The sequence below is a fragment of the Delphinapterus leucas genome, chromosome 5 (genome assembly GCF_059928025.1).
Source record: "Delphinapterus leucas isolate spDelLeu-1000000601 "Yukka" chromosome 5, BTC_Dleu_Yukka2, whole genome shotgun sequence".
Classification (NCBI taxonomy): Eukaryota; Metazoa; Chordata; class Mammalia; order Artiodactyla; family Monodontidae; genus Delphinapterus; species Delphinapterus leucas.
The window spans coordinates 128,821,202-128,849,137 of record NC_143133.1 but is presented as its reverse complement, the minus strand read 5'-3'; the positions used below and the strand labels follow the sequence as shown (position 1 = coordinate 128,849,137).

General features: G+C 39.1%; 1 protein-coding gene across 1 annotated transcript in view; it reads left to right on the top strand.

Moving 5' to 3' along the window:
* Positions 1-27,936, top strand: part of TIGD2 (tigger transposable element derived 2) — a 28,399-nt gene extending 463 nt beyond the window's left edge. Inside the window, exon 2 of the mRNA XM_022582327.2 lies at positions 130-27,936. Within this exon, the coding sequence (XP_022438035.1) occupies positions 1,049-2,626 (1,578 nt within the window). The 5' untranslated portion in view covers positions 130-1,048 and the 3' untranslated portion in view covers positions 2,627-27,936. The remainder of the gene's footprint in view (positions 1-129) is intronic.

Genomic DNA, 27,936 nt, shown 5'->3' with positions numbered 1-27,936 from the left:
AGTCTGTGTCGTATTTAGCCATCACATTCCTAGGAGGCGTTAATTTTCTCAACACAGTCGCAGGATAGATGTGGGTAATGCCACAGACCCTGATATTGAAAGAAAAATGTTTTTGGTATCTTCCTTTAGGTTTCGGAGGCTCCGAGTGCCTATACAGCCCCCGACAGGAACTACTTCTGTTGGCCCATGGAGGATCATCTTTCACCAGGATTATCGTAACATCTTCACTGAGCCTTCCCCCACCCCATACCCTCTACCATGAGTCCTGATTTCTGCCAATGAAGTTTTTTGATGCTTTCTTTAATCACGTGACCCCACTTCTTGTCCACCTTTTTCCTTTTCAGTTGCCAAACACATGAGGTGGAGGTTTGTGTCATGTTAAAGTACACAGTTTCCTGCCTGTCCACTTTCACCTGATTTGCACCGCTCCCTTCTGTTCAGCTTGCCTTACCCTGATTGCTTACGATTTCCATAACCACTCACTTGCACATCGTGTAGCAGCCCTTGCCTGGGGAGGTAGCATTCCATACAGCGCACTGCCTGACAAGGACAGCAGTCAGGGGGCGAGTTTTCCCGTTGTATTTTCCTATCAGGTTTGCAAGCCCTTCTTCCAACTCTTTGTTCCCTAGCACAGTGCCCCAAATACTCCCACCAGAGTCTTAGTTTCTCTAACATAGAGCTTCGCCCATAAGGATGGCAAGAATCAAGTATGTAATGTGACTGTTTCAGAGACCTTGCTGGTACAATATTGGTTGTCATCGCCACTGAGATCGCAGTTCATGAAAAGATCTTAAACTAAGGGAGGAGGAGGCAAGATAGAAGGTAGGATTAAGTGGAGCCAGTCCTTGTTGTTTGAAGTTTGTAAGTTTCAAAACAGCAAAGCGAAGAGAGTCATGTAGGCCTTGTCTGGAAATTGGCCAGCACACTGTCCATGTAGGTCCTAGGGGGGCAGGAAAGGGACCTTAAAACCCCATTTTCTAGTCTCATTGTGTCCAAATCTAAGTTGTTACGTATCTTGTTCTAGTAATCGTCTAAAATATCAGATACAATGTTGGGGAAACGAAAGCGTGTGGTGTTGACAATTAAGGACAAGCTTGACATTATTAAGAAACTTGAGGAAGGCATCTCTTTCAAAAAACTTTCTGTGGTGTATGGAATTGGTGAATCCACAGTGCGCGATATTAAAAAAAACAAAGAAAGGATAATAAACTATGCAAACAGTTCAGATCCTACAAGTGGGGTATCCAAACGTAAATCTATGAAGTCATCAACATATGAGGAACTGGATAGAGTTATGATAGAGTGGTTTAACCAACAGAAAACGGAGGGGATTCCAGTGTCTGGAACGATTTGTGCAAAACAAGCCAAGTTCTTTTTTGACGCCCTGGGGATGGAAGGTGACTTTAATGCATCATCTGGCTGGCTGACTCGATTTAAGCAGCGCCACGGTATTCCAAAGGCTGCTGGTAAAGGAACAAAACTGAAAGGAGATGAAACTGCTGCCAGTGAGTTTTGTGGTAACTTTCAGGAATTCGTTGAGAGAGAGAATCTACAACCAGAACAGATTTACGGTGCCGATCAAACCGGATTGTTCTGGAAATGTCTACCGTCAAGGACATTAGCTCTTGAAACTGAGCGGAGCACTTCTGGTTCTAGGTCAAGCAGAGAGAGAATCATTATCATGTGTTGTGCAAATGCCACAGGTTTACACAAACTTAATCTTTGTGTTGTGGGGAAAGCAAAAAAGCCTCGTGCGTTCAAAGGAGCTGACCTTTCGAACCTCCCTGTCACTTATTTCAGTCAAAAGAGTGCATGGATAGAACATTCTGTTTTCAGACAGTGGTTTGAAAAGTGCTTTGTGCCCCAGGTACAGAAGCATTTGAAATCCAAGGGGCTTCTAGAAAAAGCAGTGCTCCTTTTGGATTTTCCCCCAGCCCATCCAAATGAAGAACTGTTGAGTTCAGATGATGGCAGAATAATTGTGAAATATCTACCACCAAATGTCACAAGTCTCATTCAACCTATGAGCCAAGGAGTTCTAGCCACAGTAAAAAGATACTACCGAGCAGGACTTCTCCAGAAGTACGTGGATGAAGGAATTGACCCCAAAATGTTCTGGAAGAACTTGACAGTGTTAGATGCAATTTATGAAGTGTCAAGAGCTTGGAACATGGTAAAATCAAGTACCATAACCAAAGCATGGAAAAAACTTTTCCCTGGCAATGAAGAGAATTCAGGCATGAACATTGATGAAGGAGCCATTTTAGCAGCTAACTTAGCAACAGTTTTACAGAATACAGAAGACTGTGAACATGTTGACCTTGAGAATATCGATCAGTGGTTTGACTCTCGAAGTAATGACTCAAACTGTCCAGTGCTAACTGACAGTGAAGGTGCCGAGGACCGGGCCAGGCCTGCCGAGCACAAGCCCTCCAGTAAGACTCGAAAAACAGAACTGAACCCGGAGAAGCATATTAGCCACAAAGCTGCACTCGAATGGACCGAAAATTTACTGGATTATCTAGAACAACAGGATGACATGCTTCTGTCTGATAAACTGGTGTTGCGGAGGCTCCGAACAGTAATAAGAAGAAAACAGAAGACCCAGAATAACAAGAGTCATTAATAATCCTCGTAAGGGTTTCAGTGCGTTTGCATCTTTGTGACTTTATCTGCAGTGGAACTTAATTATCGTGTTTGAAGTGCTGTGGATTTCAAGGCCAAATACATTTTATTAATGAATTTAGGATTAGATGCTGTTTTGGATTACTTCAGTGACTGTGCTTGAATGTCGATCCTAGGAAGTGAGCATTGACGTGTATCTTGTCTGTTTCTAATCTGTATTATACTAATTTACATCATAAGGTACCTGAGGCCAGGGATCCTGTGTCTGTTTTGTGCCTGAATTTCATTGTCTAATAGAGTACCATGCACACTCTAGGCAATCAATAAATCTTTCTTAAATTGAATTTTTATGGCTTTCTCTGAACTTCAGTTTCCAAACTGAAACACGTGGAGGGTAAGTTTCCCTTTCTACCGCGGTTTTTTTCCACCGGCCGAAAATTTTAGAACTCAGCAAAGATTATACTTGAAGTACATGTATTTCACTGCGAAAGCAGAGAACTGAAGGAAAATACTCCGAAGCCTGAAATATGGCATTTCTATACCAATAGTATTTGGACAATCGGAAATTCAGATTGGCTGTCTCTGTATAATGAAGTAAGAAGAAATAAGGTTAAAACGTCCCCAGGCAAAGGACTTGCACTTCACTTTTATTTCATCTGGCAGTAGGGAGAGTTCCTTCAGAGTTGTGGAAAGAATGCCATCACTGTTCCAGAAAAACAGATTTCATTTTCCAAATCATTGCTATTAGAAGAGAATAAGGATTAAACTGCGTTATCTGTCATTTTGATCCTTTATTAGTAGAGATATGTAAGTAGTTTTTTCTCTTTAATAAGCTATTTGATGTAACACTTCAAAGCTTTAAAGTACGTCATTTGCTTTCATAATAGCATATTTTTCTTGAGAACGAATACCGAGAATATAAGCATACACTGCATTTGTGAACTGACATTAAATTGAACATGAGAAAGGCACTATAGGACAGCATAGGCTGCTGTGTGACCACGGGCAAGTTACTTGACCCATCTGTAAAATAGGAATAATACCTGCCTCTGAGAGTATTTTGAGGAGTACATGAGTTAATATATGGATTTTAAGTAATACAGGCTTAGAACAGGACCTGGCTCAGAAAAAGTCCTCTAAGTGTTAGCTCCTGTTACCGAGTTGCAGAAATGATGTTTCAGAAGTGTGCTCAACAGATCCAGTGTGTGAATCAACCCTGATGTTGCTGCACTGGGAAAACCCTTTAGAGGGAGGTGAGATAAAAGAGATGCAAGTGACTAGATTCAGCTGAAACATAACAATAATTTACTTCAAAGAAAACTGGAAGGTTAATCCAATTCAGAAATCATTTCCCGACCGTCTACTGCTAGGCACAGTGAGGCATGCCGGCACGTTTAAGACATCTTAGTTTGAATTATAAAAGGAAATGGGAATGGAATTGTAGTTTCTTTGCTCCAGGCCTGCAAATAAAATACATAGATGTTGGCTTTGTTCATAGAATCTGTTACTGATATTGGCCTCGTTTACTGAAGTAATAAAATACCTTTAAAGCAGACAAGGTAGCAGTTAGGAGGACCAAACTAAAGTAACACGGGATCAGTAGAAAATTAGAGTAAAAGAAATATCACAGGAGACTGGTTACAGTAATTAGGTCCAGCCATATACTGGGAGCTTTGTTGTGATTGACCTGAGATTTTAGAAGCTCTGACAGTCCTTCACGAGGACTGTTAAGCTCAGAATTCTGCCTTTTGACAAAGCAGAGGCTTTGAGTTCGAGAAAGGCCTTTTCAGAAAACCTCTAAGAATATTTTCTTTGGGAGGATTCATACCTTATTATTAACACACCTCTCGCAGTTTACACAATTTCACTTACTAGAAAGGCCTGAGGAAATGAAACTTTGTGCCGATAAGTCCTGAAACTATTTGGCTTCTTGGAGGCAAAGGGATTCTGAAGCCTGGAAATGGTAATGACATATTTGAATACTGCTTTGCATTTTTCACGGAGCTTTCTGCTAACAAAAACTTCTCAAACTTCTTTCAGTCATGACATTGAAATGGTTTAATCCTGTTTTATCATAAAGGCCGATATAAACTGTGCATTCTAATTCCATAATTAACTATAATACAAAAATCTTTTTCGTTTTCCAGGTATTGTTATATTAATTATATCCTCTAGGAAGATGCATTGGTGTTATCTTGGTTAACCCCGTGCTCCTTGTATGTACCCTAGTTTGAGAAGCACAGAAAATAATGTGCTCTCATTTGACTTAGTGCACCTTAAAGAAAGTATCACAAATTTATTTTTAAATAAATTTATAAATGGAAATTTTCCATTTATAAAAGTGTCTATTTTTTTAGAGGATTTGAAAGACACACAGAACTCAGACCAAATGGGAAGTGTTTGGCAACTGAGAGTATACTTTAAAAAAACGTGTGTAGTGGGAATATTTACTATTTCATAATTTAATTTCCGAGAGTAATATAGGGGTTGACTGGAGAACCTTGTAGTGCTCAGTAAATATAACAGAGTCGGCAGGGCCCAGATAGTAGGCACAGTCAGTTCAAGTAGAATTAGAGGATTATAATGGTGCTCTTGTTCTGGGACTCTCTTTGTTTTCAATCTAGCTTCAGACAGCTCTGTGGTCCCTTCATCATGCATTTTGTAGATTTAAGGAAGCTCGTGGTGGACTCGGTGGCACAGCTGACGTGAAGCAGGAGACAGCTAGGTCATGATCTCAGAGACACTCTGCCTCCAGTGATGTGGCCAAAGCCCCCCAACGTATTACAAATCAAAGCCAGGACCTGCACTACAAATACAGCCCTCCTTCAGGAGGGCTGTCTACTTACTAGTATTTTCACAAAGTTCACCTGGTCTTATTTAAACATATACTTTATCTCCATCCTGAGCAAAATCACAGGTCTTGTGTGCTGACTGCGGTCTCTTTCTAGTCCAAGTTAAAGTAAATATAAAACTTTTTTTTTTTTATAACTTGACAATCTGTAACTCCAAATTACCTTGTATATCTCATTGGCACATTTTGTGAAACTCTGGCTCAGAAGAAGGAGTGGGGTTGTGGAAGGGTAATGGATTGGAGTACAAACACCAGCTTCTCTGCTTTCTCCCTAGATAATCTTGACAGCTTTCCGGACCTCTCTGAACCTCAAGTTTCCTCATGTGTAAAAGGGTGGCAGGTTAAACGGGCACACTCCAAGTGTTCATAAACACCAGCTATTAAGCAACCCTATGGCTGTTCACTGAGAATCCCTGGCCTCCAGGCTTAGGCTGGAGAATGAATCACAGTCCTTCTCTCATGGTGACTCTGTGCAGACCTCCGGCAGGCCTGGGCACCCTTGTTGAGGTCTAGGGCACTGCCTCATCACTGGGAATGCTGGCTGGGGTCTCTGCCACAGGTAAGAGGGCAGTGCTGAGTCCCTCAGGCCCTTAAGACTACAGTGTGTGCTGTCAGTCATCGCAGGGGCCCATCAGCAAACAGACAAGCACAGGTGGGGCCTGCTTTAGCTGTAGTCTGGGATAACGGGGCTCAAAGAGAAATGGGTTCCTCCAGGCAGCTGAAGGCATCCTTGTGAGGTGATGAGCTCTTATGCTAAAGGCAGAAATGCAAACTGCCGGTGCAAGCACAGGGGAAACTGGAGGAGCAGACAGGCGCCCAGCCAGGACGCAGCGCCATCAGTGTGGTCCCCCATCTAACAGATGAGTCTAGGGGTCACTGGGCCTGGCTTGCCCAGCAGCATCCTGATTTACGTTGGTTGTTCAGAGTAAGTGTTACAGAGCCCTTTTTACTCTCATGTGTCCCAGCTTAGAAGAGAAATTAGGCGGTTTCCCTACCAATGACCCGGAGAAGGGAGTTGATCTGCCTAAGGTCATATAGTCGCTAGGGTCCAAGAAGGGAGTAGAAGCTGCTTCTCTCAGCTCCGGACAGTGGTGGCCTAGTGGCCAAGGGTAGGGGCTCCCTCCAGGCTGCGCCTCCCAGGGCCGGACTACGGTCCGGAGCCCACTTCATCCTGGAGTCCAACACAGGCCTGCCTGTTCGACACAGGTGGGAAGTCCCGTGGTGAATTCTCTCCTGGAGGACAGGGGGTGCGCCCAGTTCACGTGCTGGATGTCTGCTATGTGCCAGGCCTGACGCTGGGCATTCCCCAAAGCAAAGTCTATTTTGTGATCCTCAACACCAATCCTGTGAAGTATGATACCCGTTTGAGAAGGAGTTCCCAAAGGGAGCTGGCAGAGACCAACCAAACACTCCTGTCTGAGACAAGGACAGAGGTTGCAGCCCTTGCAGGAAGCTGCGGTCCTCCGTTTCCCCCCCCCCGCCACGGGCATCCAGACCGCAGGAATCCATGAGGCTCTCAGCCAAAACCTTCCTTAAGACCACTTTTAGCTGGGTGTGTGTAATTCCAGAGAATGTTTCCACCAGGGTTATTCCCCAGGCACCTGAGTATCATTGTAAATCCATCAGGCTCAGGAAATCCTTCAGTGAAGCTCCATGCAACAGACAGATGCAGTCATCACGAGGGCATCTTTGAAATTTTCTTCTGATCAGAAGATCAGGCCCAGGGCTAGAGGGTAGATCCAGCCATGTCTCCACAGGTTATTGGGGTGGCCGACATCCTTTCTACATGGAAATCCCTGGGGGTGGGGGGTGCTTATCCTTGTTCCTGGCTCTTCACTCTTCCTCCTGGTCTAGGTTTTGCCCCAAGAACCAAGCCCACCTGGCTTGCAGACCCATGTCAAGAACATACTTGTTTAGTATAATTTGGAAAGCGAGAAACAAAAGGTGCTATAAATGTATGATGACATGTGTAAGGCCATACATACTGTCTTCCACATTTTTTGGTCAACCTAAAGATGGATGTGAAAATATTTAGTGTAGTTCCTTTATAGAACTTTAGGTGTAATTTATGACTATCCCTAGAACTTCAAACATAAGACCTTTGGGTTTTTGTATGTTCATAGTGACTCTGTAATGAGGTTATTAGCTAACACCACTGTAACTAATTAAGTCACTGGGGGACATGATAGATCAGAGTTACTCTACAGATATTAAAGGAATCAGTGAGGTTTGGGAACATTTAACTTTTTTTTCTTAAATTAGAAGAGAAAAATTGACTGTAAACCTCAGCCCCATGAACCTATGCAGTAGCTACCAAAAGTGCTTTTGTTCTCAAGAGGAACCTTAATAGCTGAACTTACGACCAAATCACATCTAATTTCTTCCAAAACCAACAAAAATGTTACCCAATTCTTTACTATATTTCAGAACATGTTGATCATCTGGAAGCTTATTTACCAAGAAAACATAATTACCTTTGAACCTAAAAAAAGGCAAAGTAAACTTAAGGAAAACAGTTTTCCTCATCCACTGAAGCATTTTAATTTTTTTTTAAAGTCATATAACAGAATAAAGTTATAAAGATACTCTTTTTTCTTAATGAGGAATGTCTGAGGTTATACACATAGTCTTGGTGTGTTAATTTAAGATGACAGAGAACCCAGATTTTTTTTTTCCCCTTTTTGGCTTTAAAAATGTAACTTAAAAGATGAATTCAATAGGAGTCTTGATAATCAACGTGATCTAATCCAAACGAACATATTTTAAGCTGTTTCAATGTAATAATCACAACACAAAGCTGACTCCCAAAGTATGGTTGTATTTTTTTAAAATTACTGTTATAGTTGGACAATATATAGGGAATAGTATTTCCATTTTCTGTTAATCAGCTTTTGGGGGCCATTTGCTGATTTACTTTAGTATTTGGGGGAGTCTTTGTCTCCTAATTGTATTAATAAGATACTTAGCCTATAGTACATAAAATACCTAAGTTGCTTTTCTAAAAAAAACTAGAGAATGAAGGGTTTTCTCCTGCACTGTACAAATATTTAGTACTGTAAATTATACTCACCAATTAAATTAGCACAATGTATAATTAAAAATGTTTCTACCGTGAGAAAAACTACTGTATTTGATTGATTCTAAAGATACACATTTTAATACCTGTGAAATTGGGATACTTCTTGCAATCAGCAGCATCTTACAATTATAGTTGACAGCATTTTTGTCTTTCTTCATGGTATGTAAAATAATTATATCTTTTAGGTTCTGTGAAATATAAATTTTTTTGTAAATCTTGCCTTTCTTTTGAAAATAGAACTAGAAGTAATGGCATACATAAAAATTTCCATTTAGTATATATACATTTATAATTATATGTTACATATGAATATACAAAAATCAGATATTTACAAGATAATCTAAGAAGTGTTATTTCATAATACTATTAATTGCTCTTGCACACACACTTATATTTTACTAATTTAGGAGTAAAGGTAGGGTAATCCTTTTAACTACTACTGCATGTCTTTTAAAGACATGCTGCTTTATTTCATTTAAATATATAAAATAAATTGTAGAGCAATTGAAGTGTAGACAAATAGTGGCTTTTTATTGGCCACACTTCTAATGATTTGTATGTGAATTAATCTGTTAAGTTTCTAGATTGTTCAAGAATAGCATGTTTTCTTTGTTTATATGTTCTATCCATGTAACTTACCATAATAGGTTTTTGTTTGTTTTTCTATAATTTATTCATATTTCCTTAGTTTTAACCTAATATCTTTTTTTTGTTCCCGGATCTCATCACATTACATTTAGTTTTCATATCTCCTTAGGCTCCTCTTGGCTGTAACAGTTTCTCAGAATGTACTTGTTTTGATGACCTTGACAGTTTTGAGGAGTACCGGTCAGGTATTTTGTACAATGTCCCTATACCCTGTACCTCTACCACAATTTGTTGTTCTTTGTGCATCCCTTGCCTCCTCTAACACAAAGTAGATGGTGAAAGTGCCACGATTAAAGATACATTATAGGGCTTCCCTGGTGGCGCAGTGGTTGAGAGTCAGCCTGCTGATGCAGGGGACACGGGTTCGTGCCCCGGTCCGGGAAGATCCCACATGCCGTGGAGCGGCTGGGCCCGTGAGCCATGGCCGCTGAGCCTGCGCGTCCGGAGCCTGTGCTCCGCAACGGGAGAGGCCACAGCAGTGAGAGGCCCGCGTACCGCAAAAAAAAAAAAAGATACATTATAAAGAAATAAAAGTATGAGAGAGAGAGAGGTAAATTTTGATGAGGATCCGGAAGGCTTCTTGCCCTTGAAGCAACTGGTTGAGTCTGCAGTGCGATGGGGGGAATGAATGTGAGGAATGCAGGTCATCTTCTAGTCACAGACTAATATGATTTCAACATGAAGTTTATTAAAAGTGCAATGACAAGTGTTGGTGTCAAGTTTGGTAGGGGCCTGAAGGGTTTTTTCCCCTCCTGACACCAAAATACACGGTGTCTTTTCCAACACAGCTTCTCCAACGCTGACACCAACGAGGTGTCCTACAGTTCTGACACTGTCAGGGTTAGACCGCACAGGTTTAAGGGCTCAGTTCCATAAGACTGCCCTCACTTCACATGTCAGTGGCACGTATCAGGTCCCCAGGTTACCCTCACTTCTCTCTGTCTTGACTGCAAAGCTGGGGGTTCCCACAACCCCCCAGTTACTATTATAGTTTATTATAAAGGATACAAATGGTCAGATGTAGTGACATGTAGGGTGAGGTCCAGAAAGGTCCTGAGCACAGGAGCCTCTGTCCCTTTAGAGTTGGGTGGGCCACCCTCCTGGCACATGGATGTTTTTGCCAACTTGCAAGCTTCCTGAATCCCGTTGTTAGGGGCTTTAATGGAGGTTTAATCCTATAGGCATGGTTGGTAAAATCAATGGCCATTGATGATGAACTCAATCTCCACCCCCTTCCTTTAGCCCGAGGTTGCGAGGTGGGTCTGAAAGTTCCAAGCTTCGAATCAAAGCAACCAGCCCCACTCCTGAAGCTATCTGGGGGCCCCCAAAGAGTCATCTCTTCAGAATACCACCCTTATCACTCAGGAAATTTTTTTTTAATTTTTAAAGAGAAAAAATTGAGAAGACACACAAAAGTGGAGAAGCAAAAGCATACATGTTTGAAGTAAGACTAAAAGAGGGGGACTGGAATGCAGAGAGAGATGAGCAGGTCCCCATCTTTTGAGGGAGAAGCTTGGAGAAGGAGGAGGTACCCCTCAGAGCCATTGTCATCATCGTATTTGCCAGTGCTCGTAAATGACATATGTACACATAGCAGAGCTGTGATAAAAAGCAAGATATTCAAGAACACTACAAGTTTGTTGGGATATTGTTTAGCTTTCTGTTTCTAGACTTTTCTATTCCAGTTAAGCCAGTTTATTCTCATCTTGGGCCCTATCTGACACTCAACCTAGATTTGGTTCTAGAATGCCTCCTTAGACAGCTAATTTTAACTCTCTTGGTCCTTTTGGCCAACACTTCTGTAAATGTAACCTTACCCTCTTTTGTGGCTGACAATTCTCTTTTTTTCTTTTCTCTTGTTACTCATCACTGGATAATTCATTTATTTCACTAATACTTTTTTGAACACCTACGATGTACACTTACAAATTTGAGCCCCAGGACAGCAGGGACTTTAAATGCCTTGACGATTTTTGTATATCCAGAATACAAAATAGTCCTGGGACAAACATGTTCAATAAATATTGGTTGGGCTTCCCTGGTGGCGCAGTGGTTGGGAGTCCACCTGCCGATGCAGGGGACATGGGTTCGTGCCCCGGTCCGGGAAGATCCCACATGCCGCGGAGTGGCTGGGCCCGTGAGCCATGGCCGCTGAGCCTGCGTGTCCGGAGCCTGTGCTCCGCAACGGGAGAGGCCACAGCAGTGAGAGGCCCACGTACCGCAAAATAAGTAAATAAATAAATAAATAAATAAATAAAATATTGGTTGACAGAACGAATCAGTGCCATATGGAACACTATATTCTTGATTAAGATAAAAGTTTTATTCTCAAGCATTTTACAGTAAAGGAGTGGACACCATTGTTTACTCAAATAATTACAGGAAAGAATTATTTAATAAAAGAGAGATAGGAGAAAATCTCCCATAAAGTTGGGATCACAAAAGACTTACATCTTCAGTGAAAAGGAATCAGAATAAACTTGTGGCACAGGAGGGGCAGCAAGAAAACTGTCCCATTTTGACCCTGGCGTTGGGTGGGAGGAATAGAAATATCTCTCCTCAGAATTTGTAAACACGAGCCTGACTCCTTATAGGTTTGCAATACGAATTTACTGTCTATCCCCAGACCATTCAGCCAACAATTTAAGATGGTTGTGCTTGCAGAAGACTGGTAGGAATAGACACAAATCCTCTCTGAAGGAATACAACTTCAACATAGTCCTCAAAAAATTCCATGGATAAAGTTCCAAAGAAAAAGAGCTCACAACTCCCCGTAAGAGCCAGCAGAAACAACTGAAAGCAGCCTCAGACCCACTCAGACTCTACTTATTGCAATTACTATAGAATGCAAACATAGCAAAGTTTAGCTTCTACAAAGAGAAGGTTTAAAATATAAGCAAGAAATAGACTTAAAGATCAAGCAGATTTGAGAAGGAACTAAACAGAACTTTGAAAAATAAAATATACTTGTCAATATAATAATTGCAGGTGAGTCACTGTGACCCTTATCGGAGCAGGGTCACTGAGGGATGAAGGGCGGGGTCCAGTACCAGTCAGTTGAAGAGTTAATGGCAGTAAATAAACCGTGCAATACACGTTCCGTGATTTTCTGTATGCACGTGATATTTCACAATTTAAAAATGTTAAATAGAAGATAATGAGAGATGAAATAAATAAGACTGGTAAGTGGAAACTAATTCTAGTACCTTTCAGTGGTGATAAAACGGTGATGTTGATGAGGACAGAGGGAATCCTTTCCTCCATCAGTGTATCTCATTACTCCCAGATGCCAAGTCTACTTCCTTCTTTTTAACTAAAAGAAAATGGGAGATAGAGGAAAGGGAGGGAGAATGGGAAGATGAAGGAAAGGGGAAAAAAGAATAGAGGGTACCTCCTCCTTCTCTAAGCTTCTCCCTCAAAAGATGGGGACCTGCTCATCTCTCTCTGCATTCCAGTCCCCCTCTTTTAGTCTTACTTCAAATGTATGCTTTTGCTTCTCCACTTTTGTGTGTCTTCTCAATTTTTTCTCTTTAAAAATTAAAAAAAAATTTCCTAAGTGATAAGGGTGATATTCTAAAGAGCTGACTCTTTGGGGGCCCCCAGGTAGCTTCAGGAGTGGGGCTGGTTGCTTTGATTCGAAGCTTGGAACTTTCAGACCCACCTCGCAACCTCGGGCTAAAGGAAGGGGGTGGAGATTGAGTTCATCATCAATGGCCATTGATTTTACCAACCATGCCTATAGGATTAAACAAAGGGGATAAGGAGGGAGGGGAAGCCCACATGGCTGTATCGAGTGAGCCTCTTGCCCCTGTGCTGGACTTCATGGCAACGGAGAAAAATAAAGTTGTGGGAGAGAAATGGGGGAACGTGTGAAACACATTCTAAATCAACTGCCTTGAAAATTAACATTAAGATAATTATTTTCCACTCTAAATCATAAATTTCACTTAAAAAAATTTTAACGCTCAACTAATCCTCTCTTATTTCATTTTCAACCTATGGAACTGGATTTGAACCTAACCAAAAGTGACAGGCTCTACTCTACAAAGCTTGAAACATCACTACCTCTTAAAAATAAAAAGTGTAAAGTAGGACTTTCAGTTGTCATCATGAATTACTTTTCCTTGTTTTAGAAAAACATAGTCTAGGCCTCTCAGAGAGCCAGGGCAAGGGGAAGCAGAAGCAGCCCACTGTTGCGGTTCATAGTTCAACAGAAAAGAATTCATCTTCTTGATTTTGTAGGGCAAAGGAGTAAACATTTTTTCTGTCCAACTGTTATACTTTGAATATAGTTTAAAGTCAGGTAATATTGGAAGAGCACAATATAAGTTTTAGACAAATCAGATATGTCCATTTCAGTTCTTTATAAAACAGCAAGTCAAAGCATTTTGCAAATAAAAACATAACGGCATAATTATGTAATTAAAAGCAATATTTCTCAATTTGGGTAATCATTCTCCCACTTTATTTTACAAAGTACTTGAGAATGACCATCACATTTTCTCCGTTTCCTGCTTCTGTTTGAAAAGTAGCCTGACTGGGGATGTTGTATTCATTATGACTCTTTATAAAGCAAGTGTCATACTCGTTTTATAGGAGGAATGTGATAGGCTATTAGGTACTGATTCGAAAGTCCAGAGGGAAGCATGGCTTTAGGTATAGCTTGATTAAGGACTCTACCCATGCTCATAGGGTCCATCTTTGTTATCAGCATCCCTGTAAGTCAGCTTCGCCCCCAGGCTGGCTTCTCTCATCACAGAAAGGTACTGGTGAGCTCCAAGACCCATGTTCTAGCACCAAACCCACCCCCAGCAAATGTCTTCTCATCTCTTATTGTCTCTGAGAGCTGACGTGTGCGTCTAGGCCTGAACTGTGGATGAATCCCACTGCCTGGCTTAATCCAATCAGGGCCCGGAGCTCTCAAGCCTACGGCAGGGACTGTCCCTTCTAAACAGTATTGCTAAGAGTGGTTTTCAAATAAAACTGAAGCAACGATCACCTGATATTTTAGGAGGAGGAATGGATGCTTGGCAACAAGGAAACCAGATCGTTGGGGTAAGTAGTGGCCAAAGTTGGCTCTAGAAAAAATACTGAAGAAGTAAAATTTGGTATTTTCTCTCATTTCGAGATCTTCCACTCTCACACCTTTCCCCCTCCATGTTCAGTTTCTATGTTACTCTTGCATAGCAAGACCCTTGCTTTCTAAGGCAAGGGTCATTATTAATGTATATTTGGCTTCAACCTACAATGGCTAGTACATTGTCAGTCAGTGAAAATCAATAAGCACCAGGAACTGGTTTCTCACTTTAACAGTTTATACTGACCCTGAAATTTCAGAAGAAAAGAGCATTTCTTTAATGTAAAGTGAAGTGTTACTTAATATGAACTGGTGGAGAACAAAAAAGCTTTCGCTATTCACCAGTTATCACAGATTTATATGATCTTTTCATGCTCACTCCTGTCCCAGAAAGTAGAAAATAGACATTTGAAATCTAATGTCACCAACAAGAATTTTATTTTTATATAAGCCAGTTTAAATGATAAACATAAGAAAAGTATGCAAGCATATTGTGTATTTTGATAAAGACACATTTCTCCCTTCCCTTTGCCATTCTCCTATAACTAATTTATTCAGCAATTACTGAGTACCTCCTCTATTCCAGGGACTCTTTTAGGAGTTGGGAATATAAGACGAATGCTTTATTATATCACTCACAGTGGAATCCCAATCACATATCCACAATAAAGATAATTTTGTCTTGATGGATTATAGTTAAAGAGGAACCATATATATGTAAACGAATATAAAATTGTTATAATTTCCAGTGTAGCAGGGATAATATTCTGGCTCCCAGGAGGAAGAACTAGTTTTTATTTAGACACATAAAATCTCAATGTGAAAGAAAAGTTTCTCTGTTTGGGACCAGAATTGTGCTCAGGGCTTTTTCCATCACCATTCTCTATCCCTGGTGGAGACCACTCAAACCAGTAGTTGACGGGAAAAGGATATGGAGCATCTAAACAGGGTTTTCCTAGAATGTGGAACAGGTTTGTTTAAGGAAAAAAGAATTATAACTCTGCTATTATCTCTTGTTCAAGCTTAACTGTTAAAAATTAGAATTCACATATGTGAGACCATTTTATATTAATACAAACGAGAAAGCAAATATATAGTTCTTTTCACTCATCTATTTTTTTCCCTTGGATATTCGAGGTTACAAAACCAGGGCCTGGGAAAACCAGATTTTAATGAAATTCCTAGAAAATGATATCTAGAAGACTTGTTGTTTCAAATGCAGCAAAACAACATCTGATTTGCAAGTGGTTACTTTGGGTTTTCTTCTGCTTGGCTGGAATCCTAAACTTGGTTTTCACAGTGTTCTGTTCCCATGTAATCCTTGTGTTGTAGAGAGGCAGAATAGTGAGGTGGTGAAGAAAATGACTATGGGTCCTGCCTGCCTGGGTGGGAATTCTCATTCTGCGGTATGCTGGCTGTGTGATTTTACTCTCCACCTCTGTTTCCTCATCTATAAAATGAGGATAAAATAAGATCTACCTTAGGATTGCTATGAGGATTACCTGAATAAATATGTGTAAAATTCTTAGAACAATGCCTGGCACATAGTAAATAATATGTGTTTGGTTAAATAAACACACACATAATACAGTAATTTCTCATATTTCGTGTAGTCAAACTGGGATTATTACTTTATGATACCCTTATTTAACTATAAAGGAATATTTTCTTATTTGACTTAGCTTATTCACTGAGGACTATTAAAACTTAAAGGATAAGACTGGATATCTAACATACAATTGAATTTTCTAACTCTTCCACTTAAGATGTCTACCAGAACCATTAAGTGTACTTACATTTAATAGGTGATACATAATGTCATATTTGTGTGTGTTCCTCAACAAATCCACAATGGGTATAAAAAATAAACAAGTAGCATAAAAACAAAGGGAAGTAAAAAGGTTTCATTTCTAGTTACAGCTTCCCAGTGGGGTTCATTGTTCATTTCTGGACACCCTGGAAATGGGAGTATAAAGACCAGAAGGAAGCTCTTCCACTAGGCTTTAGGAAGAGCCACTGCATACTTAGGAAATTAAGGAATAAAAGTAAAAGAATTTCATGAGACATCTGGGACTCTTCTTCTTTATCACTTCCTCCTAATACACGAAACTCTGAAATATATATATATATTTCTTCACTAAGGCAGTACTGTCTTCCTAGAGGCATTTAAGAATGTACAGATGCTATAAACTTAACACAATGTCATTTGTCAATTATACCTATAAAGCTGGAGGGAATGTGCAGGTGCTACTAAGATTTAATAGGTTTGGCATAGGAATGCTAGATGTCTTGCAGAGAGTGGGAGAGTCCTGCAGAATAAAAATTCAAATGCTCAGAACACCAATAGCACCTGATCTTCCCGTACTGACGCTCACAAAGAATGTTCAGAGAAACAGCTCTGGCCTGGAAACGGGAGACGTATGTTGTGGACCTGCTTTAACCCTCAACTAGCTACCTGACCCTGTGGGAGTCCTGGAATCACTCTGAATTTCATCCTCTCTTATAAATGTAATAGTAGAAGTCCATTTCACCACTATTTCTTTAAAAGACTAAAGATAATTATTTTGTTTTCCTGTTTAGCAATAACTTTACTTTTCAGTAATATCCTCTCCAGGTGACAGAGTGACATTGATGTCAATCCATCTGAAGCCACGACTGTGTGCAAATATTATCCTGTAAATATTCCAAGAAGTCTTTAACAAAAATATTTAGTTCTAACTGGAGTAAAAAAATTTAACTTGAATTCAATATTTAATGTGAAAATATTACTATTCTCTGATTTGATAGATCTTATATTATATTTCAATTTGTTCCTATTCAAGGCCCAAAGAGCAATCTGATTCCAAAAATAGTTATAATTAATGTTATCATATTTCTTCTTTTCATAACTAAATATTAAATAATGTACATGATAAGAAAAGGCCTATTTAACAAGCAAGGCTAATGATCTCCTTTATAAAGGCAACTTATTGGCAAATTCTGAACATACTTGGAGTTGATCAATTTCAGTGTTTGTATCTTCAACATAATAATAACTAAAACTCACCCAAAGTTATTATGTTAAATCTGTAACTTCTAATAAAGGGTTACCTGATGTATGGCATATTCTTTACATTTACATTGTGAGCACCTATAGTTCTTTCATTTTTATTATGTAACTACTCATTTTTATTCTGTAACTAGGCTCATTCTATATAAAGTGAACATTTATTAAATATTGATGTTAAGAAAGAAATCTAATACAATATACTCTACTTTTGCTTTGCTAAAACTCAGGATGAAAAGCTTTCCACATAATATTTTTCCTCCTAAAACAAGTTGGTTGTTAATATTATGAAAGCTTCTGTGTGAAAATGGGGTTGATAAATGCTTCTGAGACCAGGTTCCTTGAGAAAATATTTTATCCATTTTGAGTCAAGAGAGGTGCTGTAAGTGCTCTGCACACATTCAATCCTTTCTGACAGATTCACTAATCTGTCCTATCAGATTCATTAATCTGTCCTAGCTTTGCAGTTTCATTTTGTGACCCAGAATAAAATGTATCAAAGGCATTACTGAATAACAGTTGGCAAACTCTGATCCAAAACAGATTTCTTAAAAAAATTCCCTAAATTTTTGAGCTCGCGACTGGTACTACTACAACAACAAAGTAAGTGTTTGTGGCAAGTTAATCAAAATAAGTAAAATCATTTCTTCATCCTCCAGTGGCCTTTTTTATCCATGTTACTGTTTAAATATACACTTTCCATAAGAGATAAAAGGACTCATGGAAGGGTTTTTCATTTGCTTTGTTTACTTTGTAGGAAAATAAATTACTTTTTTTTTTTTTGCGGTACGCGGGCCTCTCACTGTTGTGGCCTCTCCCGTTGCGGAGCACAGGCTCTGGACGCGCAGGCTCAGCGGCCATGGCTCACGCGCCCAGCCGCTCCGCGGCATGTGGGATCTTCCCGGACCGGGGCACGAACCCGCGTCCCCTGCATCGGCAAGCGGACTCTCAACCACTGCGCCACCAGGGAAGCCCCAACAAATTACTTTTAAGTTGAAATAAAGTGTCTCTTCGTCACAAATCTTGTAAAACTCTAACTTCTAAATTGTTTGTATCTTGTATCAATAGTTATTGCTAACACCTGATACTATCAGTCATATCCTTGGCTAGAAAGACTAAATTATTATTATTTTTTTTAAATTTTCTCTCAATAAACATAAAAAACATATACCAGGAGTAGTACCTACCTCAGCTTTTAAAGTACCTTTTATATGACAGATATGAACATGTGGCTATTCATTTACATCATAAACTGAATTCACTTTGAAAAGTTAAAAATTATATATTTTAAAACTGGTTAATTTTTCCCATTATAAAATGATTGTGTGCTTATTATAAAAACTTGGATATTAATGAAGGCAAAATTAAGAAAAATATGTAAAGAAAACCATAGTTAACATTTTGGTATATATATGTATAATTTTTTAAAATTTTCATGAAAATTAATTAAATTAACATATATTTATGCAAAGTAAAAATGGGCATCATTTTAAAATCAAAGAGTACTACAAGATTTATAAGAGCAATCCCCTCCCTTTCCTATCCTTTAGTCCCTATCCCCAGATCCAACAATTATTTTCAACACTTTTTAGGTGGTTTCCAATACTGTCTCCACATTCAAAGATATCCACATCCTAATTCCTGGAACTTGTGAATATGTTACCTTACATGGTAAAAGGGACTTTCAGATTCTAAGTTTAGGCTCTTCGGATAGGAAAATTGTCCTGGGTTATCTGAGTGGGCCTCATATTGGGTTGGCCAAAAAGTTCGGTCGGGTTTTTTCTGTAACATCATTCATATATATCCATATATATATACACACATATGTATCTCCATATATATCTATATCCATATATCCATCTATCTACCTACCTATCTATCTATCTACAAGGTAGGAGGATCAGAGTCAGTAGTAGGAAATACAATGAAAAAAGCAAGAGGTAGGAGTGATGCAAGGAAGGGGTCATGAGCCAGAGAATGCAGTGGCCTTTAGAAGGTGAAAAAGGCAAGGAAATGGATTCTCCACATACAGCCTCCAGGAAGATTCAGCCCTGCTGACACCTTGACTTCAGCCCAGTTAGACTGATTTCGGACTTCCGACCTCCAGAACTATGAGATAATACATTTGTGTTGTTTCACACCACTAAGTGTGTGATAATTTGTTATAGCAGCAATAGGAAACTAATACAGCCTGTTATTTTTTTATAGAACTTTTTTTTTGTTTTTTTAATGTGCAGTGTATCTTCCCATCTCTCTGAGGGTATTTTTTATGAATTAACTTACCTCTTATTCTGCACATTGTCTCTGATTTTTCTGGGTTCTTTTTTTCTGGTTTTCCTCATTTTATTGTTTTATTATTTGGCTAGCCATTTATATTTGAGAGTGTAATCCTAAAAATCTGTAAGGAAGCATTGTTTAAATGAGCAGGTTTATCCCAAGGAGAACTTTACTATATATAATGTAATTGGTGGGCATATGGCTATTTCACTGAAAGCTCCCTGTTTCTGTTACTGTTGCCTCACAATAAGTTACCCTAAAGTTTTGTGGGTTAAAATGATTATTACAATAAGTTACCCTAAAGTTTTGTGGGTTAAAATGATTATTTTATTTTGCTTAGCACTTTTGTGGGTCAAGATTCAGGATAGGCTCAGCCGGGCAGTTCTCAAATGGGTTATCTCATCCATTTGCAGTTAGATATCAGTTGGAGTTGTAGTTATAATCTGGCTTATTTGGGCTGGAGTCTAAAATAGCTCACTCCCTTGGCTGACAGTTGACGTTGGCCACTGGCTAGGTGCTCAGGTGGTCTGTCAACTGGATAGTCTGCATGTGACCTTTAGGACATGACAGTCTCAAGTAGTCTAACTTCTTACATGGTGATTGGCTTCCTCTAGATCCCAGAGCAAGCATCCCAAGAGAATGAGGGGGATCTTTCGTGACCTTTTCCAACCAACCTTCAGAAGTTATGCAATGTTATTCCTCTTCATTTTATAGGTTGAGGAGGTCATATGCCCACCTGAATCCAGGGGGACTGGATATAGACTGACCATTCAATTGGAGGCATGTAAAGAATTTAGAACTTGATTGTTCCATTCCACTGATCTATTTGTGTATCTTGACACCAACACTGTATCTTTGTAATAAATCTTGAAATCAGATAGTCCTAGTTCCCCAAATTTGTTCTTATTTTTCATAATTGATTTGGCTATTATAGGTCCTTTGCATTTTCATATATGTATTTTAGAATCAGTCTGCCAACTTCTAAAAAAAAGGGCTGCTGAGATTTTGATTTGGATTGCATTGGATCTATAGACCAATTTGTGAAGAACTGACATCTTAGCAATACTGAGTCTTCTGACTCATGAGCACAGTATATCTCTCCATTAATTTAGGTCCCCTTTAATCTCACTCTGCAGTGTTTATTTTTCAGTGTGCAGATCTTTCACATCTTTTGTCAATTTATTCTTAAATGTTTTATATGTTATGCTATTGATTTTGTATATTGATCTTGTGTCATACAAACCTTTCTAAACTCATTTTTTAGTACTACTAGCTTTTTCATCAGTTCCTTTGGACTGTCCACATAGACAATCACATCATTTGTGAATAGAGACAGTTTTACTTCTTCGTTTCCAATCTGAATGCCTTTTATTTATTTTCCTTACCTGACTGCACTGGCTAAAACCTCCAGTACAATGTTGAATGGAAATGGTGAGAGTGGACGTTTGTGTTACTTCTGAGCTAAAGGGGAAAGCAAACTGTCTCTTAACATTAAGGTATGATATTAACTGTAGGATTTTATAAGTGCCCTTTATCAGGTTGAGGAATTTTCTCTCTCTCCTAGATTGCTGAGAACTTTTTTTTAAAAAATCAGGAATGAATGTTAGATTTTGTCAAATGGTTTTACTGAATCTATTGAAATTATTATATGGTTTTTGTTTTCTAGTTTATTTATATGGTGATTTACACTGAAAGATTGCAAATATTAAAACAACCTTACATTTCTGAGATAAGCCCCATTTGGTCATGATGTAGTATCCTTTTTATACACTGCTGTATTTGATTTGCTAAGATTTTGTTTAGAAGTTTTGTACCTATGTTCATGAGGAACGTTGGTCTGTAGTATTGTTTTCTTCTAATGTCTGTGTCTGGTTTTTATATCAGGTCAATGCTGGCCTCACAGAATGAATTGGAAAATAGTTCCTACTTTTAAATTTTCTGGAAGAATTTGTGTAGACTAGGTATTATTTCTTCCCTAAACATTCAGTAAAATTCACTGGAGAAGCCATTTGGGCCTGGGATTTTCTTTGCGGGAAGGTTTTTAACTAGAAATTTAATTTAAAAAGTAGATATATGGCCATTCAACTTATCTATTTCTTTTTGACTGAGCCTTGTAATTTGTGTCTTGCAAGTTTTATCTAATGTGTTAAATTCACTGGTATAAAGTTGTTAATAATATTCTCTCATTTTCCTTTTAATATCTGTAAAATCTCTAACAATGTCCCTCCTCCCATTCCTGATATCACCAATTTGTGCTTTCTTTCTTTCTTTTTGTCCTTATCAGTCTGGTTAGAGGCTTATCAATTTTATTGATCTTCTCAAAGAACTAGCTTTTAGTCTCACCGATTTTTTTCTATTGTTTTTCTATTTTCTACTTCATTGATTACCCCCTTGGTCTTTATTATTTCCTTTCTTCTACTTAGCTGGGACTTAATTTGCTCTTCTTTTTCTATTTTCTTAGTGTGGAAGCTGAGATTATTGATTTGAAAGCTTCTTTTTCTCATATAAGCATTTAGCACTGCTAGATGGCACTAGGTACTGCTTCAGTGGCATCCTAGAAACTTTGATGTTTTTCAATTTTCATTCCATTCAAAATACTTCCTGATTTCACTTTTGATTTTTATCCATGATCCATGAGTTATCTAGGAGTGTATTACTTAGTTTCCAAATATTTGGTGCTTTTGCAGAGATCTTTCTGTTATTGACTTCTAATTTAATTCTATTTTGTTCAAAAAAACTTACTTTGTATGCATTGACTCATCTTAACATTATTGAGACTTGTTTTCTGGCCTAGAATATGGTCTATCTTGGTAAATGTTCTGTGTGTACTTGAAAATAATGTATATTCTGCTGTTAGGTGGAGTGTTTTATAAATGTCAACTAAGTTGTTTGATAGATTTATTCACATTTTCTATACCTTTACTGACTTTCTGACTACTTGTTCTATCAATAATTGAAATAGACATACTGAAATCTCCCCCAATAATTCTAGATTTGTTGACTTATCTGTTCAGTTCTGTCAGTTTTTTGCACCATGTGTATTAAAGTTCTGTTATTAGGTACATAAATATTTAGGATTGTTATGTCATCTTGATGAATTGACCCCAATATCCATAGGAAATGACTTTTTATCCCTGGTATTATTCTCTGCTCTTAAATTTGTTTTCTCTGATTTTAATATAACCACTCCAGCTTTCTTTCGATCAGTATTAGCATAGTATACCTTTTTCCATACTTTCCCTTTTTTTTTTTTTTTTTTGTAGTACGCGGGCCTTTCACTGTCGTGGCCTCTCCTGTTGTGGAGCACAGGCTCCGTTATTCAAAAATAACAATCTTATGCATAAGTATGTATATAAAAGAAATTTTCAAAAGCCTACGTATATGTATAATAATTTCATAACTGGTAGGCCTAGAGGCCTGATAATGTTATTCAGGAAGGAACTGATTTTTTCAAAGTTCTGTACAAAAAACTGTCTCAGGATATACTTTTATTCACATTCTGTTGACTTACGGTTTAGTAGCTATACCGATTATATTGTCAATAATTTTCATGTTGTAAATAACATTAGCTAAATCAATTTATAACTTTTATTGAAATTAACCAAGCCTACCTTTAGAAAAAGTAAATCATATTTTTGGGGCATAAACCAGCTATTTAACAGAAATTTATTATCTTTGCTTTATATGTTTTTTAAGAAAGTAATTTATGAAAAGGGAAGTAAGGTACTAATTTCAAGAAAGGTAAGCTAAAGCTAACTTCTTTTTCAAGAAAGTTTGGGTAAGAAGTCATATTAGTTTTAAATGGAGGGGGGAAAACCACATAGCTTACCTCATTAGCTACTTGTAGACATTTATGATAAAGATTTTGGGCTTCTTAGGTGTGATGGCCATGAGAATGTGCTTTGCAGATCACCAAGCTATAGGAAACTTAATTGACCCAGGCCCCAGCTGCTGTGCTCTGAACACCATGGCTGTGTTGGTGCAAAGGCCACACGGGCCCTGATGCTTCCAGCCGGTGACTGAGTGCACTAGGAACATGGAGGCAGGCCTATACCTTGATGTCATCAGACCCTTTTTTTTTTTTTTTTTGCAGCACGCGGGCCTCTCACTGCTGTGGCCTCTCCCGTTGTGGAGCACAGGCTCCGGACGCGCAGGCTCAGCGGCCATGGCTCACGGGCCCAGCCGCTCCGTGGCATGTGGGATCTTCCCGGACCGGGGCACGAACCCGTGTCCCCTGCATCGGCAGGTGGACTCTCAACCACTGCGCCACCAGGGAAGCCCTCATCAGAGCCTTTTGATGGCCACCTTTGATTCGAAGACTCCCTGACAGCATTGCAGACCTTTTCTCAGACTCCACAGCAATGGAGACTATTTCCACCTAACCTTCTTTCCCCTCTCCTTCATCCAGAGTCATGCGTGCTTCATGGTCCAATGGCTCCACCAGTCTTCCCAGTCTCTTTCTCTCAAATGCATTTCCCTCATAAAATCCTTGCATGTTTAATCCTGTCTTGGTGTCTTGGAGGAATTGCACTAACACACCAGATATGGTTAAAAAATCAAGTAGGAAATAAAAAAGGAAAACTAAATTTTCTCTACCTACACTACCAACTTATGTTAGAGCTGGTGTCTTTTGTGGGGAGAGAGAAATACATTAATATTTTATCCCCAATATTCACAGAAAAATATCATTCTCTTTTTCTATGACAATGATTGACAGTTGTTACTGGATTATTATATCTGTGACTTAGTGATCACATTAACATTCTGGGATTTGTAGGTATAAGAATATTTATGTAGGAATACCTTGAGACTTGAAAATTATTTCAAGAATTCCTCTAGGGTAAAAAGATTCAAAACGAGTACTCAAGCCTATTTCTGACAGGCTTCAACTCTCATTTCATTCCTTGATCCTCTGGGTGTTGTATTTTGTGTTGAAACTGAAATATTTTGCTCTCACTTGGCAGCTCAAAGTAGCTGAGTCCAATTCTTGCCAACACAGAAGCCCATCCTAAAAGCCATTTCCTGTTTCCTCCCTCTTTATGTGATTTATGGAGTCTCCGATAGAGTCTAGCTGTATGGCGGAGTTAAAAGGCTAGACTCTAGTCCTAGAGGGATTACACAATTTTACAAGGTTATTAAGACAAAATTTATGTACAGGGGTGTTATAGGACTAGAGTTCACAGATTAGGGGGAGAAAAAACATCAAAATTTGGGTATTAAACATGGCAAAAATCCCAATTGTTATAACTGGCACTCAAGATCAGGTACAGGAGAGCAAAGTGTAGTATTTAAGAATATCCCGTATTGCTATCAAGCTGCTTGAAACTTGGCTCTATCACTGACTAACCATAGGACGTTTGGCAAGTCACGTTACCTCTCTAGTTTCCTTATCTACGAAAATAGGAATGATAAAACATGTGTTGAAGAATCAAATGCAAAAATATAGGTAAAGTGCTTAGCACTGTACCTGACGCAGTGTAACCATTCAATAAAGGGTGGTTTTCATCACTAGTAAGGATACTTGTACAATTTTTCATCTGAGTGCTATACTATCTAGGCACTATGCATCTTGCATTGAGATCAAATTCTTTTGGTAAATTAATTTTTATTGTTATGAAAGAAGTACAGGAAAGTACAAAACAAATCAAGGGTGCTGAGTTTCCCACAGTTCAGCACGTACACTTTCATTTAACGCCCATCCTTGATGTCCACCATCTCACTCCAGTTCTCCATGGTGTCCTTAAGCTTGGAGCTTCTCCACCCATCTTCTCCAGGGAATAGTTGTTGGGCAGGAGAGGAAGGGATAGGAGGTTGCTGGGAACTAGGGGAGCTGCTGCCTTGCTTGGATAGGAGAGGGGCCCCGGCCATCCATGCATTTCAGATGCTTTCAGTCATTCCTCCATTTCCAGACCTGGACCTCACGCCCTTCCGAAGTAGATGGTGCTTCCACTTGCACAGGGCAGATGCACTCACTTCTTGTCCGGGATAATCCCTTCTGCCAATTTTCAGGTGGTCAATTCTTCCACTCTGGTAAATTTATTACTGTTCCTCCACCTACTTCGCATCTTCTGAAAATTTGTTGCAATATATTGTTTTCTGTAGTTTTCCCTACCATGCTTTTGGTCCTTCTGTGTTAATACTTTTTAAAAAAATTCCTGACCTATCATTTCAGGAAGATTTGAAGGACTGGGAGAGAAGATAAAAACATGTGGCAATCATTATTTTTAAACTTGAAGTAGATGCCAGATTCTAAGATCAGTTCATAAGGTGAAAGTTGCATTTAGACAAAATTAATCTTGAACTCGTATAGTATGGAAAGAAAAGTATCTTTAAATAGTAGAATCCCGGGCTTCCCTGGTGGCGCAGTGGTTGAGAGTCCGCCTGCCGATGCAGGGGACACGAGTTCGTGCTCCCGGTCCGGGAGATCCCACATACCACGGAGCGGCTGGGCCCGTGAGCCATGGCCGCTGGGCTTGCGCGTCCGGAGCCTGTGCTCCGCAACGGGAGAGGCCACAGCAGTAAGAGGCCCGCGTACCAAAAAAAAAAAAAAAAAAAAAAATTTGAATCCTAGTCAGCCTGGTGAGATGCTTTTACTGTGAGTGGCGCATGGGACCTTAGGCACAGAAGTAGTACTCCCATTTTATACACCTATGGGAACATAATTTTGTATGTTGGCATGGCAAGTGGAATTACCCATACTATTTGTTATTTTTTACGCTTGTGCTTTTTTCCCTTAACTTCTAAGCCTTTGCATAAATAAAATGTGTACAAGATGATAAAATTAACTCTGCTATAGATTCTTAAACCTCTCTTTAAAGAGACAGTTTGGTACAAGAGATTCTAAGCTGAACATATAGGCAAGGTTAAAAAGTCTTACACGGGGATGGTGAGTTGGTAGGTGCCAGCTAAAGACCAAGAGCTAAAAAGTGACGGTGCCTGAACTGGAATCGTGGACTCTTTCTACCCCGTGGCCCCAACTTCAGAGTTTAGAATCAAATTAAAATTGGGGAAAGGGCTTCCCTGGTGGCGCAGTGGTTGAGAGTCAGCCTGCCGGTACAGGGGACACGGGTTCGTGCCCCGGTCCGGGAAGATCCCACATGCCGCGCGGAGCGGCTGGGCCCGTGAGCCATGGCCGCTGAGCCTGCGCGTCCGGAGCCTGTGCTCCACAACGGGAGAGGCCACACAACAGTGAGAGGCCCGCGTACAGCAAAAAAAAAAAAAAAAAAATTGGGGAAAGACTTTGAGCAAGGGTTGTTTTGGTTTTCCAGTGCATGCCTAATAAGTGCAAATGAATTGTACTTTGCATTTTTATTTATATAATTTGAAATAAGACATTTAAAATGAGATAATTGTGTTGTATAAGCACTTTATGTTTTGATTGATTCAGTTTCTTTACCTCATTTAGTCCTCACAGTAATTCAGTAACATAAATATTGTTATTACCCTAATTTTACTGGTGAGTAAACTAGGGCTTAAAGGGGTTGAATACTTTCTTCAGGTCATACAGTGGCAGGACAGGATCCTGTGACTTTTATCACCACTGTACTCTGAAATGGGGGGAATCTGTTTATTTAAACTCAAACACTTAACAGAATATGATCATAATGACCAATACTTAAGCTCCAACTGCCTTTAAAAGCACAATAAGTTCATACCTCTTGGAATAGACGAAATTTTAGGGGCAAAAAGGGGAGGGTCTGGAGAAAAGAATATTCTGGACTTGCCACTGACTCATCAAAAATAGGAGATTATGGTGACAGTGAACTCACAAAGGTTTTTGAACATCAAGGTAAGAATTTTTCTCAAAATATAGCTGGACTCAGAATCACACTGATCTGACAGTGTTGTTTTCTAGACTGAAACTTAAAGAAGTAGTCATTAGAACTACTTGTTTTTTTAAGGTGTCCAGTATCAGATTTATCCATACTAATGAAAACCTTTTTATATACCGACAATCTATTCTAAAACTATCTAAAAATGCCAAATCTGCCAATGATGGTAACAGCATCATTAATTAATTTTCTCACTTAAAAAAATAGCCTCCCCCCTTCCCTTCTCCCCCTTCTGGTCCAACTTTAAGATTTATTTCAATTCATATTTTCAGCCTACATCTGCTATCAGATATAGAAAAATGACCCCAAACCTCAAGTGATATCCACGCCAGCTATCATATGTAATGAACACACTTTTATAAGCTGGCCTTTTTATACTTCTAGTTGACAGATAACTGTTTTATGAACAAAAGCATAAATAATTAAAAATCATTTTGAATCTACATAAAGGTTTCCATAATAAGCCTTTGATGTGATTATCTCATGCCTTTAGCATTAATG